The 15,628-nt window shown below is 50.8% G+C and overlaps 2 protein-coding genes across 4 annotated transcripts in view; both read left to right on the forward strand.

The window, feature by feature from the left end:
- Positions 1 to 3,128, forward strand: part of BLVRB (biliverdin reductase B) — a 20,289-nt gene extending 17,161 nt beyond the window's left edge. Inside the window, exon 5 of the mRNA XM_032248740.1 lies at positions 2,872 to 3,128. Coding sequence (XP_032104631.1) covers positions 2,872 to 3,029 — 158 coding nt within the window. The 3' untranslated portion in view covers positions 3,030 to 3,128. The remainder of the gene's footprint in view (positions 1 to 2,871) is intronic.
- A 3,681-nt stretch (positions 3,129 to 6,809) lies between these two features.
- On the forward strand, positions 6,810 to 10,940 carry SERTAD3 (SERTA domain containing 3). 3 transcript variants are annotated; one of them, XM_032248742.1, is made up of 3 exons: positions 6,830 to 7,286; positions 9,099 to 9,153; positions 9,701 to 10,940. In XM_032248742.1, the coding sequence occupies exon 3, from the start codon at positions 9,707 to 9,709 to the stop codon at positions 10,298 to 10,300; it is 594 nt and encodes a 197-aa protein (XP_032104633.1). In that variant the 5' UTR covers positions 6,830 to 7,286; positions 9,099 to 9,153; positions 9,701 to 9,706; the 3' UTR covers positions 10,301 to 10,940. The 3 variants fall into 3 exon arrangements, with proteins under 3 accessions (XP_032104632.1, XP_032104633.1, XP_032104634.1); XM_032248741.1 differs by lacking the exon at positions 9,099 to 9,153 and having other exon boundaries at positions 6,810 to 7,286; XM_032248743.1 differs by lacking the exon at positions 9,099 to 9,153 and having other exon boundaries at positions 6,830 to 7,373.
- The last annotated feature ends 4,688 nt before the right edge of the window (positions 10,941 to 15,628 follow it).

The raw sequence follows: 15,628 nt of genomic DNA on the forward strand, positions 1-15,628 counted from the left end.
TTTTTTGAGACGGAGTTTCGCTCTTGTTACCCAGGCTGGAGTGCAATGGCGCGATCTCGGCTCACTGCAACCTCCGCCTCCTGGGTTCAGGCAATTCTCCTGCCTCAGCCTCCTGAGTAGCTGGGATTACAGGCACGCGCCACCATGCCCAGCTGATTTTTTGTATTTTTAGTAGAGACGGGGTTTCACCATGTTGACCAGGATGGTCTCGATCTCTTGACCTCGTGATCCACCCGCCTCGGCCTCCCACAGTGCTGGGATTACAGGCTTGAGCCACCGCGCCTGGCCCGGGTTTTGACTTTTTATTCAATTTGCGTGTCTGTGTCTTTCATTGGGGAGTTTAATCCATTTAAATTTAGGATTAATATTGATATTTGTGAGTTTAATATTGTCATTTAATACTAGCTGGCTATTTTGCACATTAGTTGATATAGATTCTTCATTATGGAGATACTCTTTACCTTTTGGTAAGTTTTTGGGATGACTTATACTGGTTGTTCCTTTCTGTGTGTAGCGCTTCTTTCAGAAGCTCTTGAAAGCAGGCCTGGTGGTGATGAAATCTCTGAGTGCTTGCTTGTTCGCGAAAAATTTTATTTTTCCTCCATTTATGAAGCTTAGTTTGGCTGGATATGAGATTCTGGGTTGAAAATTCTTTTCTTTGAGGATATTGAATATTGACTCCCACTCTCCTCTAGTTTGTAGGGTTTCTGCTAAGAGATCTGCTGTGAGTCTGATAGGCTGCCCTTTATGGGTAACCTGACCTTTCTCTCTAGCCGCCCTTAGAATTTTCTCCTTTATTTCAACCCTGGTGAATCTAACGATTATGTGTCTTGGGGTTGCTCTACTTGAGGAATATCTTTGTGGTGTTCTCTGTATTACCTGAAATTGAGTATTTTCCTGCCTTACTAGGTTAGGAAAGTATTCCTGAATAATACCCTGAAGAATATTTTCCAGCTTGGATTCATTCTCATGACATTCAGGTACACCTATCAAACGCAAATTAGGTCTTTTCACATAGTCCCATATTTCTTGGAGACTTTGCTCATTCCTTTTTACTCTTTCTTCTCTAATCTTGTCATCTCGTTTCATTTCATTACGTTGGTCTTCGACCTCTGATATCCTTTCTTCTGCTTGATCAATTCGACTGCTAAAACCTGTGCATACTTCGCGGAGTTCTTGTATTCTTCAGTTCCATTAATTCACTTATATTCCTCTCTAAATTGTCCATTCTCCTTAGGATTTCGTCAAATCTTTTTTCAAGGTTCTTAGTTTCTTTACATTGGGCTAGAACATGTTCTTTTAACTCACAGAAGTTTCTTATCCACCTTCTGAAGCCTAATTCTCTTATTGGAACGCGCTCGTTCTCCATCAGGTCTTGTTCCCTTGTTGATGAGGAACGGTGATCTCCTGTAGACCGAGAGGCATTTTGATTTTGGGTATTCTCAGCCCTTTTATGCTGGTTTCTTCCCATCATTGTAAATTTATCCACCTGTCGTCTTTGTAATTACCGACTTTCAAATTAGGTCTCTGAGTAGACGTCCAACTTGTTGATTCCCAGCGCTGAAATCTGAGCAACCCACTGCGCCGGCTAAAAAAGCGGCATTAAGATTCTTGGTGCTTTTCTGCTCGGGAATCTCTGGTCTGGCTTCCCTCTTGAGTCCCTTTTCCAATCAGCTGAATGGGTGACTCTGCCTTCCTGGAGCTCCAAACGTTGACCAAAAGGGGAGCCAGTCCCATTTACTCTGCAGTGAGAACCACCGCGCGGGCCACAAGAGTCGCGCTGGTGACCCATGGGGCTCCTCCACTGGGAATCTCCTGGTCCGTGAGCAACAAAAATTCATCTGGAAGTGTGGCGTCCTCTCATTCTCTGCGCTTTCACTGGGAGCTACAATCCCGAGCTGCTAGTGATCAGCCATCTTGGATCTCTCTCTGCCAGGTGACTTTAAATGGCCCACATTCTGGATTTTTCTAGCTGTCTTGCCACAAATTCAGAATAAACATGTTGGGCAGGAATGCCACATGGGTGAGGGTATGTGTTCCTGGGATTACCAGCATAAGCCACCGCTCCTGGCCACATGGTCCTTCTTGATCTCCCAAGTTTAAAGTTAATACTCAGAGGCTGGGTGTGGTGGCTCATGCCTATAATCTCAGCACTTTGGGAGGCTGAGGAGGGTGGATTGCTTAAGACCAAAAGTTTGAGACTACCCTGGCCAACATGGCAAAACCCTGTCTCTACTAAAAATACAAAAAAAAAAAAATTAGCCAGGCATGGTGGCGTGTACCTGTAATTCCAGTTCCTCAGGAGGCTGAGGTAGGAGAATCACTGAACCCGGGAGCTGGAGAGACATGGTCTCCCTCATCAGGCTGGAATGCAGTGGCACAATCTTGGCTCACTGCAACCTCCACCTCCCGGGTTCAAGTGATTCTCCTGCCTCAGTTGCCCAAGTGGCTGGGACTACAGGCATAAGCCACCACATCCAGCTAATTTTTGCATTTTTTGTAGAGATGTGGTTTTGCCATATTGGCTGGTCTTGAGCTGATGAGCTCAAGTGATCCTCCCACCTTGGCCTCCCAAAGTGCTGAGATTACAGGCGTGAGGCACTGTGCCCAGCCAGGGTAGGGGGTTCCTGTCTGCTTTGTCCCTTGCTGGGTGCCCAGCCCCTGGCCACATAATAGGTAATCAATAAAGATTTCTCAAATGAATAAAGCAAAGGGTACAGATGAGCACCTGCACATGGGAAGTCCATTCTTGGCTGCCACGCCACCAGGCTGGACACACAGTAGGCACCCTGGGAAGGTCTTTCTGGGGTCAAATTTTGCAGGAGGGGAAAGATGTCTGCTTCACCCAGCCCCTGTCTTATTACTTCACAGGAGACCAGCCGCTAACTGGGGCGTACACGGTGACCCTGGATGGACGAGGGCCCTCGAGGGTCATCTCCAAACATGACCTGGGCCACTTCATGCTGCACTGCCTCACCACCGATGAGTACGACGGCCACAGCACCTACCCCTCCCACCAGTACCAGTAGTGCTCAGTCCCCGTCTGGGAGGGTGGCATTCTGGGACATGAGGAGCAAAGGAAGGAGGCAATAAATGTTGAGCCAAGAGCTTCAAATTATTCTAGAGAACCCAGCTCTGTGACTCCTCCTCTCTCTGCCTCTGTCTGAGTATTTCGGTGTGTCTGCCTGCCTATGTGTAAGATTTTCATTCATTTATTCTGCAGCAGTTTATTGAGTCTGGCCAGGTGTGGTGGCTCATGCCTGGAATCCCAGCACTTTGGGAGGCCGAGGCGGGTGGGCCACTTGAGGTCAGAAGTTCAAGACCAGCCTGGCCAACATGGTGAAACCCCGTCTCTACTAAAAATACAAAAATTAGCCAAGCGTGGTGGTGGGCACCTATAATCCCAGCTGCTGGGGAGGCTGAGGCAGGAGAATTGCTTGAATCCAGGAGGCGGAGGTTGCAGTGAGCCAAGACCACACCATCGCACTTCAGCCTGGGTAACAGAGGGAGACTTAGTCTCAAAAAAAAAAAAAAAAAAATTAGCCAGGTGTGATGACATGTACCTGTAATCCCAGCTACTTGGGAGGCTGAGGCAGGAGAATTGCTTGAACCCAGGAGGTGGAGGTTGCAGTGAGCCAAGATCAGGCCACTGCACTCCAGGCTGGGTGACAGAGCAAGACTCCATCTCAAAAAAATAATAATAACTTAGCTGGGCATGGCGGTGTGTACCTGTCATTCCAGATACTCAGGAGGCTGAGGTGAGAAGATGGCTTGAAGCCAGGAGTCCAGATTGGGCAACATAGCAAGACCCTATTTCTACAAAATTATTTTTAAAAACTTAGCTGGGCATGGTGGTGTGCACCTGTAGTCCCAGATACTCAGGAGGCTATGATGGAAGGTTAGCTTGAGGCTACGAGGTCAAGGCTAGCCACTGCACTCCAACTACAGGACAGATCAAGACCCTGTCTCTGAAAATAAAAAACGTTTGTGCTTTATTTTGAGGATTTACGCAAGGAGTGGAGCACCAGAGAGGTAAGGGTGTTGGGGGGACAGTTGGGTGTGGGTTTTATGAAGCTTCTTTGGCTACTCTGTGAAGGCGGATGGGAAGTGCACAGGAATGGAGGCTGAGAGTCCAGGGGGAGTTCGAGTTGGAGCCTGAGCTGTGAGGAGGCAGGGAGAGAGAGGGTGGAGGGAATGCCTGGGAGTCTGAGTGGACAGTTGTTGAGGGGTGGAGGGGAGGCATCAGGAAAAGGCTCAGGGCTGTAACCTGGGGACAGAATTACAGTAGCACTTTGGGGAGGGAGGCTGAGGCTGCAGTGAGCCGAGGTACGCCACTGCACTCCAGCAGACACGACAGAGTGGGACCCCCCCCTCTCAAAAACAAAAACCCAAATGCAGTAGGGCTTTCCTGAGTTGGGGACCCTACAGGAGGAGCAAGTTTGGGAGGAGGAAGGGGAAGAATTGCTCCTTCCTAATTATGTCCTGTTTTTGGAATCTACTGTCCCTTTCTTTTGTTTCCAGGGACACCTCCCCCAGGCCTGGGTGAGCTGAGACGCTTTTTTCTCCCTACCTCTAACCCACACCACCCACCTACCTATTCCCCTCCCCCTCATCCTCCCAGAAAGCCTTTCATCTTACATTGCAAACTGCAGAATGACTTGGTTGACAAACTCCAACCAGCAAGAACTGGTCTGAGGAGCCTTAAACCTCCCTTCCCAGAGGTAGCCTGGAGAAAACTGCCTTCTCCCCTTAGGGAAACTCGTGGTAGGGGTAGGGCACTAGCAGTGTTTTCTTTCTGCCTTATTTCTCTTTGTCACATTGCTGAGCATTTAGCAAACTTTCACTGGGACCGGCTATGTGCCCAGCCCGGTGCTAGGTGCTCCTGCAGACCAAGCGGTGGTTGACAGAGATATCCCTGGCACCTGCCCTTGGGAGGCTCCTCAGTTCAGACAGTGACTGACAGTCCAGGACTGGGATGGTGGCACAGGAGGCCATGAGATCCTAAAATGGATCCTGACCCAACCTGGACTGCCAGGGAGGGCTTCTGAGAGGAGGAAACCTTTGAGATGAGTTCTGATAAGAAGCAACCTGGGAACTGAGGGTATATCTTCAGGATGGAGAAACAAGTTTAAATATCCAGAGGCCTTCGAGGCGCCGTGGCTCATGCCTGTAATTTCAACACTTTGGGAGGCTGAGGCGAGAGGACTGCTTGAGGCCAGGAGTTCAAGTCAACCTGGGCAACACAGGAAACGTGTGTGTGTATTTTTTTTTTTTTTTTTTGAGATGGAGTTTCACTCTTGTTGCCCAGGCTGGAGTGCAATGGTGCAATCTCAGCTGACCACAGTCTCTGCCTCCAGGGTTCAACTGATTCTTCTGCCTCAGCCTCCTGAGTAGCTGGGATTACAGGCATGTAGCATCACGCCTGGTTAATTTTGTTTTTGTTTTTGTTTTTTTTTTTTGAGACGGAGTTTCGCTCTTTGTTACCCAGGCTGGAGTGCAATGGCGCGATCTCGGCTCACCGCAACCTCCGCCTCCTGGGTTCAGGCAATTCTCCTAACTCAGCCTCCTGAGTAGCTGGGATTACAGGCACGCGCCACCATGCCCAGCTAATTTTTTTGTATTTTTAGTAGAGACGGGGTTTCACCATGTTGACCAGGATGGTCTCGATCTGTTGACCTCGTGATCCACCCGCCTCGGCCTCCCAAAGTGCTGGGATTACAGGCTTGAGCCACCGCGCCCGGCCCAATTTTGTATTTTTAGTAGAGATGGAGTTTCTCCATGTTGGTCAGGCTGGTCTCGAACTCGTGACCTCAGGTGATCCACAGGCCTCAGCCTCCCAAAAGTGCTGGGATTACAGGCATGAGCCACCGAGCCTGGCTCTTTTTTTTTTTTCTTTTTCTTACTTTTTTTTTTTTTTTTTTTTGAGACGGAGTCTCGCTCTGTCACCCAGGCTGGAGGGCAGTGGTGTACTCTAGGCTCATTGCAACCTCCACTTCCCGGGTTCAAGCGATTCTTCTGCCTCAGCCTCCCAAGTGGCTAAGATTACAAGCGTGCGCCACCACGTCCAGCTAATTTTTGTATCTTTAGTAGAGACAGAGTTTCAACATTGTTGGTCCGTCTGGTCTCGAACTCCCGACCTCAGGTGATCCGCCCACCTCAGCCTCCCAAAGTGCTGGGATTACAGGCATTAGCCACCACGCCTGACAAAAAAAAAAAAAGTATATATATATATATATATATATATATAATTAATAATAAAGATTTAGAAGCCTTTTGTTGTCATGTTTGAGAACTTATTACGTACCTGGCATTGTTGTAGACACTGGTTAAGGCAGGGAAGAAATCATGCAAAATCCTTCCGTTTTCGTGATGGGGGAAGGAGAGCTTGAAGCCATTTTAGAAAAACGAAGTGACTCAGTGGGGCAGGATCGGAGAGAACCAGGAGAGCGCATCAGGCCAGGTCGTGAGGGGCTTTGTGGCAAAAGGAGGGAGCTTGAAGTTTGTCTTCAGGGCGGTAGGAAGCCATGAACAGAAGCTGAGGAGTCATCTTAATGGAGAGGGGAAGGAGAGAGGATGTCCCAGGAGGGACCACCAGAGGACGTGCTGAGAAAACCAGGGGATTAAGAAGTGGCCAAGGGGTAACATGAGCGGGGCAGGCAAGAGAAGGGCAGTAAGGGGGCGGGGCTCCGGTCGCCTAGGCAACGCGGGCCGCACCACACTATTGGCTGGTCTTTTGCTACGTCATCCCCCGCGCCCCAGCGTCCGCCCTCGGAACCCCCGGGGCACGGCTTCCTCAGGCTGCTAGACCCCGCCCTCCGGTACATCGGGGTGGGGAGGGACATGTCAGCCCCTCTGCTCCGTGGTGGGGTCCAGGCCTATCAAAAAGGGATTACAGGAAGCAATGGTGACGATCTTGGAGCAAGGACAGTAGCTGAGTGGAAGGAAGCGGTTCTGCTGGCTCCGCCGCCCTCCACCGCCGAGGCGCTGCCCGCCCCCTGCCAGTAGCACTCCTTTAAATGGCTCAGGGCGCTAGGGAGGGGTAGGCGGGTCCGGCGTCTAAGGGCAGGGGCCGGTGGCTACGCCCAGCCAATCGACGCCCCGCGGCGGGCAGGTCTCCAGCCAATCGCGGCTCGGCTACGGGGCAGGAATGGGTGGGCCCGAAGCCAGACGGAGAGGCCCAGCCGCGGTGAGCGAGGCCCCAGCCCGTCAGTGGTGGGTCCCGGCACTGGCTGGTCACGACGCTGCGGGCGTTCCTGAAGGTGGTCGGGGCGAACCTGGCAGCTGAGGTGAAGAGCGATCGCCTGACTTGGGAATCTACCTTGGGCCGGAGGAGGGAGAGGCGCGCCCCGGTGATTTGCGGAGGCGGGGTCTGGGTGAGACCCGGGGTGGGGGTATCAGATTCAGGGTGTTGATTGGGAGGGTCTGGGGACCCGAGACTGAGTTCGAGACCCCGGAGGGGAAGCAAGGTTGGGGCAGTATTTTCAAGTGGAGGGAGTTCGAAGTTGGGACGTGGGGCGTTTGAAGAAGCGAGAGAACAGAGGGGAGGAACTTTTAAGATGGGGAACCTGGAGATTCGATTCCACTTAGGTCTTCGGGACAGGATGAATTCGGGGCGTTATCGTGTTCTTGGAAAAGGTATGAGATTTGGGAGTGAGATCCGGAGCATTTGGAGAAGCGAGATAGAGTCAAGGATTCTTGGACTCCAAGACGCACTCGTGGGGGAAAGAAAGGGGATTGCCGGAAAGATTCCAATGTTGGGGTCTTGGAGCCGGACAGCGAGTTTGGAGGTGAAGTCCAGGGGCGTTTGAAAGTCAGGAGAATAGAAGTGGGAGGAAGTATCAAAATTAGGATACGTAGTCTCCCGAACTAGATCGTAGCATTGTAGTCTTTGAGCGATGTGTTCGGACTTGGGTCTCTGGACCCAAGGGCAGTTTGGGAGGAGAATCCCGGACTTTGAAGGAACGGAGGCACCAGGAGAAGGCAGATTTAGAGCCGCAGTCTGGGGTGGGGGAGGGGTGTTCCGGGTTTGGAGCTCGGACTCGCCGCCCGGGAGGCAACGGAGGGCGGGGCTTGGCGGGCGCCTGCAGCTGGACGTCCGGGTGCCCTTCCCCCACCCGCCCTTGCCCCTGTGCGCAGGCCCTGAGGGAGGGCGGGGGAGTGGGTTCGTCCCCTGGAGGAGCGGAGCCCTCTGGGGATTGTGGTGCGTGCTCGACGTCAACTCGTGTACCTGGCGGCTGTTGGCCCCGGTTTCCCAGAAGACCTTGGGCCAAATTGGGGCGTTTCTGGGTCCTTAAAGGACCCGTGAAGGGGCGGGGCCTTGCAGCGCCGAGGTCTGATTGGGTGGGTCCCCTAGGGGCGGGGCTTGGTCTGAGCTGAGTTCAAGCAAGTTTTCCTATGGGGCTCGCTTTGGGGGAAGCTGAAAGCACAGCAGCGGGAATGAGACAGGCCCCTCTCCTACTCTTGGGAGAGCTCCCAGTCGGTTAAGAAAGAGGGCATAGACAGAAATTTCCTTACTGTAGAAGAAGAATCTCAACATACAGGTGCCCCAAAAGGGCTCCAGGAGGCTCGAATATAGTAGGCACTCGGTAAATCTGTTGGGTGAATAACTGGCAATTAACTCTTGATCGAGGCCTGGTGTGGTGGTAATCCCAGCTACTCAGGAAACTGAGGCGAAGATCCCTTGAACTCCGGACTTGGAGACTGCGGTGAGCTATGATCGCGCAGCTGCACTCAGCCCCGGGTTAGACCCTGTCTCTAACAAAACAAACACAACTCTTGTTCATTAAGCAGTTCCTGTGTGATGGGCCCTACGCATACTTTTCATCTCCTTGACAGCGGTGGTGAGAAGTATTTTTTAAGGGCCACATTTTACAGATAAGGAAACTGAGGCCCTAAGAGGTAATTCACTCAGGTCACTTCCCACAATCACGCAGCTGAGCGGTTTCCAAGACAGAATTCAAATTTGGGGTTCCCGACTTCTAATCCCGGTCTCATTTGCTCCACACTTATCTTGCGTGCTCCATGTTTGAAGAAATGAGTATTGTGGAAGAACAGTTTTAAGGCACAGAGGAACTTGAGTTAGGATCCGTACTTTGCAGATGAGGAAATTCTCATGGATGTAAATGCACTACCGTTTGAGACCACAACAGGCAAGTAAGTAGGATTTAAATCTAGTTGTACTTAAGTCCAGATCTTATTTTCTTTTGTTTATTTATTTATTTATGAGACAGAGTTTCGCTCTTGTTGCCCAGGCTGGAGTACAATGATGCAATCATGGCTAACTACAACCTCTGGCTCCAGGGTTCAAGCGATTCTCCTTCCTCAGCCTCCTGAGTAGCTGGGATTACAGGCACGCGCCACCACGCCCAGCTAATGTTTTGTATTTTTAGTAGAGACAGGGTTTCACCATGCTGACCAGGATGGTCTCGATCTTTTGACCTCGTGATCCACCCGCCTCGGCCTCCCAAAGTGCTGGGATTACAGGCTTGAGCCACCGCGCCCGGCCTATTTTCTTGATCCTCTATGTACTCACCTCCTTAACCTTGTAGGGTTCAGACAGCCTTCATTTTATAGATGATTAAACTGAGATTCAGATGATTAAAAATCACCACCAATTCAATTGGCCTGAGAAGGTGGGATTTGAGCCAGCAGTACAGTGCCTGGTGTCTGACATGCTCCTATGCCCCTCTTCTCTCCACAGGGCATCATGGTGGGAGGCCTGAAGCGGAAACACTCTGATTTAGAAGAGGAGGAGGAGGAGAGGTGGGAGTGGAGTCCAGCAGGCCTTCGGAGCTACCAGCAAGCCCTGCTCCGCATCTCCCTAGACAAAGTCCAGCGCAGCCTGGGCCCCCGAGCACCCAGCCTCCGCAGGCATGTGCTCATCCACAACACCCTCCAGCAGCTGCAGGCTGCACTTCCCCTGGCTCCTGCCCCTGCCCTGCCCCCCGAGCCTCTCTTCCTGGGCGAGGAGGATTTCTCCCTGTCGGCCACCATTGGCTCTATCCTCAGGGAGCTGGAGACCTCCATGGATGAGACTGAGCCCCCTCAGAATCCAGTGGCTCCCTTGAGCCTCCAGAATGAAGTGCCACCCCAGCCTGATCCAGTCTTCTTAGAAGCTCTGAGCTCCCGGTACTTAGGGGACTCTGGCCTGGACGACTTCTTTCTGGACATTGACACATCTGTGGTGGAAAAGGAGCCTGCATGGGCCCCACCGGAGCCTCCTCACAATCTCTTCTGTGCCCCAGGTTCCTGGGAGTGGAATGAACTGGATCACATCATGGAAATCATCCTGGGATCCTAAAACTGTGATGCAGGGAATCCTTCCTGTGTCATCTTCAGGGGGGCTGGATCATTGAATGCAACTCTGGGTGTGTTTTTGTGGGGGCTCTAAGCACCGACTATGGCCTCCTTTCCTCCCATTTCAGGGTTCCACAAACTGTCTTGCATGTGTGTGTGTGTGTGTGTCTGGTTACCCCGGCCTTCTGTGAAGGTGGGTCTTCTTGAATTAATTTATCTGTTCCAAATGCCTTAATGAGACTCTGTTCCTAGGAGTCTGATTTTCCACTTACACATTTCTTCCGCCTTTCCCACTCGTTCCCACTCCCCTGTGACCACTGGGGCCTCAGGGAAGATAAAGAAAGCTGGGCCTGTAGAAGAATGGCAGGGATGTGCCGCCAGGACGCTGCAGAAACCCAGGCTCGGCTTCTTGCACCTTGAGGGGTGGGAGGGGCTGGTCTCCTCCCTCCAGGCTGAACCCCACTTCCTTGGCAGGACCCCAGTCTCTGTAGCCTCCTGATTTCAGAGCCTGGCCGGACCACGTGCAATAGGGTAGAAACCAAACTGCTCCATGCCACGTTATTTAAAAAGAAAGGCAGAATTTGTGGTGGCTTTTTTTTTTTTATTGTTTGTAATTTTTTTAAATAAAAGTATTTTGGAAGGAGTGATGTTGTCTTAAGTTTCTAAACTTCACTGGGTCAGTGGGAGGGACCTAGTAAGTTCCTGAACATGTGCCCCACTTCCCTGCATAGTTGGGGCAAGTGTACCATTGTACCTGACATTTACTGAGTGCTTGTGGGCTAGGTACTCTAGTTCCCACTTGTAATCCTAGCACTTTGGGTGGCCAAAAGTGCTGGTATGGCGAAGCACCGCCTCTACAAAAAATACAAAAAAGTACCTTGGTACAGTGGCACACACCTGTAGTCCCAGTTACTGAACTGGGGAGGCCAAGTTAGGAGGACCACCTGAGCCTGGGAGGTTGAGGCTGCAATAAGCCATGATCGCAACACTGCACTCCAGCCTCAGAAAAATGAGTGCTTATGAAGAGCACTGTTCTAGCCACTTATTTGAATTAAGTCCTTTAATCTTCATAATTACATGGAAGTAGGTACTATTCCCACTTTTCATACAGGAGGAACCTGAAGTTCAGAGAGGCCAAGTCACATAATTCAGGGCCACACAGCTAGGAAGAGCAAGGACCAGGGAGCTAGGCTGAAACTAGGCCTCCAGAGCCTTGTCCTTCACTATTACAAATGTTACTACTTAGACTCCAGCCCCGTGGGTGTGCACAGGAGGGAGAAACTGAGTTACATGGAGTATGTCACTGAATGGGCTGCTAAGGCCCAGAGGGACAAGAAATGCCCAAAGACCCATGTACTAAAAGACCTCTTCAGGACAGTTGGCTAGGAAGCAGAGCACAGATTAGAGTTATGGTGCTAACGCTTTTTTTTTTTTTTTTTTTTTGAGACAGAGGAGTCTCACTCTTGTCACCCAGGCTGGAGTGCAGTGGTGTAATCTCAGCTCATTGCAACCTCCGTCTCCTGGGTTCAAGCAATTCTTCTGCCTCAGCATCCTGAGTAGCTGGGATTACAGGCGTGTGCTGCCATGCCTGGCTAATGTTTGTGTTTTTAGTAGAGATGAGTTTTCACCATGTTGGCCAGGCTGGTCTCAAAATCCTGACTTCGTGATCTGCCTGCCTCAGCCTCCCAAAGTGCTGGAATTACAAGCGTGAGCCACTTCGCCTGGCCTGAATTTTTTTTTAAGTAGAGACAGTTTGACCATGTTGGTCAGGCTGGTCTCAAAACTTCTGACCTCAAATGACCCGCCTGCCTTGGCCTCCCAAAGTGCTGGGATTACAAGGCATGTGCCACTGTGCCTGGCCTGTGCTGATGCTTTATTTGGGAGGTGCAGGCCCAGGCTGCTGAGATACGGAAAAGGAGAAAGGAGGTGAAGGAAGCAATAATGTGATACCTACCTGTATTGGCTATGCGTTTACAGTGGTCTTTGAAGAGATGAAGCAAGTAAGCTTACACAGCATTAGGGACTTTTCCGGAGGGGTTGCAAGGAGGAACCACACCTGGGTCTAGTCCATGGGCAGAGAAAGGATGGGGATTTTGCTTGTGGTTTCTGGGTCAAAGCCAGATTACTCAACCTGAAAGGTGTCATTGTCAAAAAGTGAAGGGATAACCTGAATGGGGGTGCCAATCCAGAGAGAGAGGGGAATGAGGTGGCCCAGGGGATCTCTAGAAAGCAAACAGGTATGATGTTTGCTGTGGGCTTATAAAAAATAAAAACAAAGGCCGGGCATGGTGGCTTACCTGTAATCCCAGCATTTTGGGAGGCCTAGGTGGGGGGATCACCTGAGGTCAGGAGTTCGAGACCAGCCTGGCCAACATGGAGAGACCCCAGCTCCATGAAAATAAATAAAAGGCAAGCCACCAGGTCTACATTGCAATATGATGGCAATTGAATCATGTCTTCCTCCTTGAAACCTCCAGTGCCGTTTTTTTTTTTTCTTTTGAGACAGGGTCTGGCTCTGTTGACCCGGCTGGTCTCGAACTCCTGGAATCAAGCGATTCTCCTGTCTCAGCCTCCCAAAGTGATGGGATTACAGGCATGAGCCTCCACACCCAGCCTCCAGTGACTCCTTGTCACACTCAGAATAAAAACCCAACTCCACCAAGACCTAGAAGGACTGACTTACTCTCACTTTAGACAACTTTCTCAGTTCCATCTTCCACTCTCTCCTTCACTCAACTCCCTTAACCCCAGCTCCTTCTCACCCCAGGGCCTTTGCCCTTACTGTTAAATCTGCCCAGTCGACATTTTCCCCAATAGCTTCACCAATCCTAATACCTCCTTCTGAGAGAGGCCTTCCCTGCCCTTCCTAGCTCAACACATCCAGGTGGGTCACCACTCCACCACAACCTGTTTGATTTTCTTTTTTCTTTTTCTTTTCTTTTTTTTTTTTTAGATGGAGTCTGGCTCTGTCACCCAGATTGGAGTGTGGTGGCATGATCTTGGCTCACTGCAGGCTCCACCTCCCGGTTCCAGCAATTCTCCTGCCTCAGACTTCTGAGTAGCTGGGATTACTGCTGCACACCACCACGTCTGGCTAATTTTTGTATTTTTAGAAGAGAGGGGGTTTCACCATGTTGGTCAGGCTGGTCTTAAACTCCCGACCTCAGGTGATCTGCCCGCCTTGATCTCCAAAGTGCTTGGATTACAGGTGTGAGCCACCATGCCCGGCCCCCTGATTTTCTTTTAGTAGCACCTACCCAATCTCGAGTTACTTATTTCCCAACTCTAGGTAGCCTCCTACTCCTAGGAACTCTGGGAGTTGTGTTGGTCTGTGCCTAGAACTATGCTTGGCACAAGTGCGCTCTCAAAAATTATTTGTTGTTGAAAAAATCGGCCAGGTTCAGTGTCTCATGCTTGTAATCCCAGCACTTTGGGAGGCTGAAGCAAGAAGATTGCTTGTGTCCAGTTCAAGACCAGCTTGGGCAACATAGGGAGACCTCACCTCTACAAAAAATTAAAATTAGCTGGGCTGGTAGCATGCCCTTGTAGTCCCACCTACTCAGGAGGCTAAGGTGGGAGGATTGCTTGAGCTCAGGAGATAGAGGCTGCAGTGAGCAGAGAGAGCGCCACTGCACTCCAGCACTCCATCAGTGCGACAGAGCGAGATCCTGTCTCAAAAACAAAAAAATAGGGAAAAAAAAAAAAACTCTAGACTTAACAATGGCTAACCTTCCCTCCCGTCTCTCTGAACTCATCTCCCCTACATACCCTCACTCGTATACTCCCACCACAGCATTCTCTGCTGTTCCTCAAATACACCACACTCCAAACTGAAGATGTGGAGTAATACCTGCCTCACAGAGCAAAGTGTCAGAGGGAGCCTGAGGTACCCCAGGGACTCCAATAATGGCTCAGGTTTACTGAGTGCCTGCTGTGGGCCTGGCACTCTTCAGCAGGCACATGAATAAAATAGGCAGTCCCAGCTCTCATGAGGTGTAGCCATGGGGGAAGAGTGAAATACACAAGAAAAATAATGCCAGGCACAGCAGCACCTGGCGACTATCCCAGTAACGCAGGCGGCTAAGGCAGGAGGATCGTCGGAGACCAAGAATTCAAGACCAGCTTGGGCAACATAATAAGACCACATCTCTAAAATAATGGAAAAAAAAATTAGCTGGGCACACTAGTCCCAGCTATTCAGAAGACTTGGGTGGGAGGATCCCTTGAGCCCAGGAGCTGAGGTTACAGTGAGCTGTGATCGCAGCACTGCGCTCCAGCCTAAGTGACAGAGTGAGACTGATAAAACAAACAAATAAATCAAAAAGGCCGGTTGTGGTGCCTCGTGCCTGTAATCCCAGCACTTTGAGAGGCTGAGGCAGGTGGATCACCTGAGGTCAGGAGTTCAACACCAGCGTGGCCAACACAGTGAAACCCCATCTCTACTAAAAATGCAAAAAATTAGCTGGGTGTGATGGCAGGCTACTCAGGAGGCTGAGGCAGAAGAATGGCTTGAACCTGGGAAGTGGAGGTGACAGTGAGCCAAAATCACGCCATTGCACTCCAGCGTGGGAAACAAGAGCAAGACTCTCTCAAAAATAAATACATAAATAAATAAATACATAAATAAATAAGGCCGGGTGCGGGGCTCATGCCTGTAATCCCAACACTTTGGGAGGCCAAGGTAGGTGGATTATTTGAGGTCAGGTGCTCAAGACCAGCCTGGCCAACATGGTGAAACCCAATCTGTACTGGAAATAGAAAAATTAGCCAGGCCGGGTGCAGTGGCTCACCCCTGTAATCCCAGCACTTTGGGAGCCTGAGGCAGGTGGATCACCTGAGGTCAGGAGATTGCAACCGGCCTGACCAACATGGAGAAACCCTGTCTCTACTAAAAACACAAAATTAGCGGGCCATGGTGGCACACACCTGCAATCCTAGCTAGCTGGGAGGCTGAGGCAGGAGAATTGCTTCAACCTGGGAGGTGAAGGTTGTGGTGAGGCAAGATGCGGCCACTGCACTACAGCCTGGGCAGCAAGAGTGAAACTCTGGCTCAAAAAAAAAAAAAAAAAGAAGTGAAAATGTTTAAGCCTGCCAGGTAGAGATAAACGCTGTGGGGGAGGGGGAAGCAGGCCAGTAAGGAGGTTGGGGTTGCTATTTAGATAGCACGGCGAGATAGGGCCTCAGTGATAAGGTGACATTTGGGTAAATCCTGAAGAAGCCCCAGGAGAGGTGGCTCCCCGTGTAGTCCCAGCACTTTGGGAGGCCACAGCGAGTGGATTTCAGTTCATGACTCTGAGGCCAGCCTGACCAACATGGTGAAACCCCATCTCCA

This window comes from Sapajus apella, unplaced genomic scaffold (assembly GCF_009761245.1).
Source record: "Sapajus apella isolate SASKATOON/1434 unplaced genomic scaffold, GSC_monkey_1.0 scaffold68, whole genome shotgun sequence".
Lineage (NCBI taxonomy): Eukaryota > Metazoa > Chordata > Mammalia > Primates > Cebidae > Sapajus > Sapajus apella.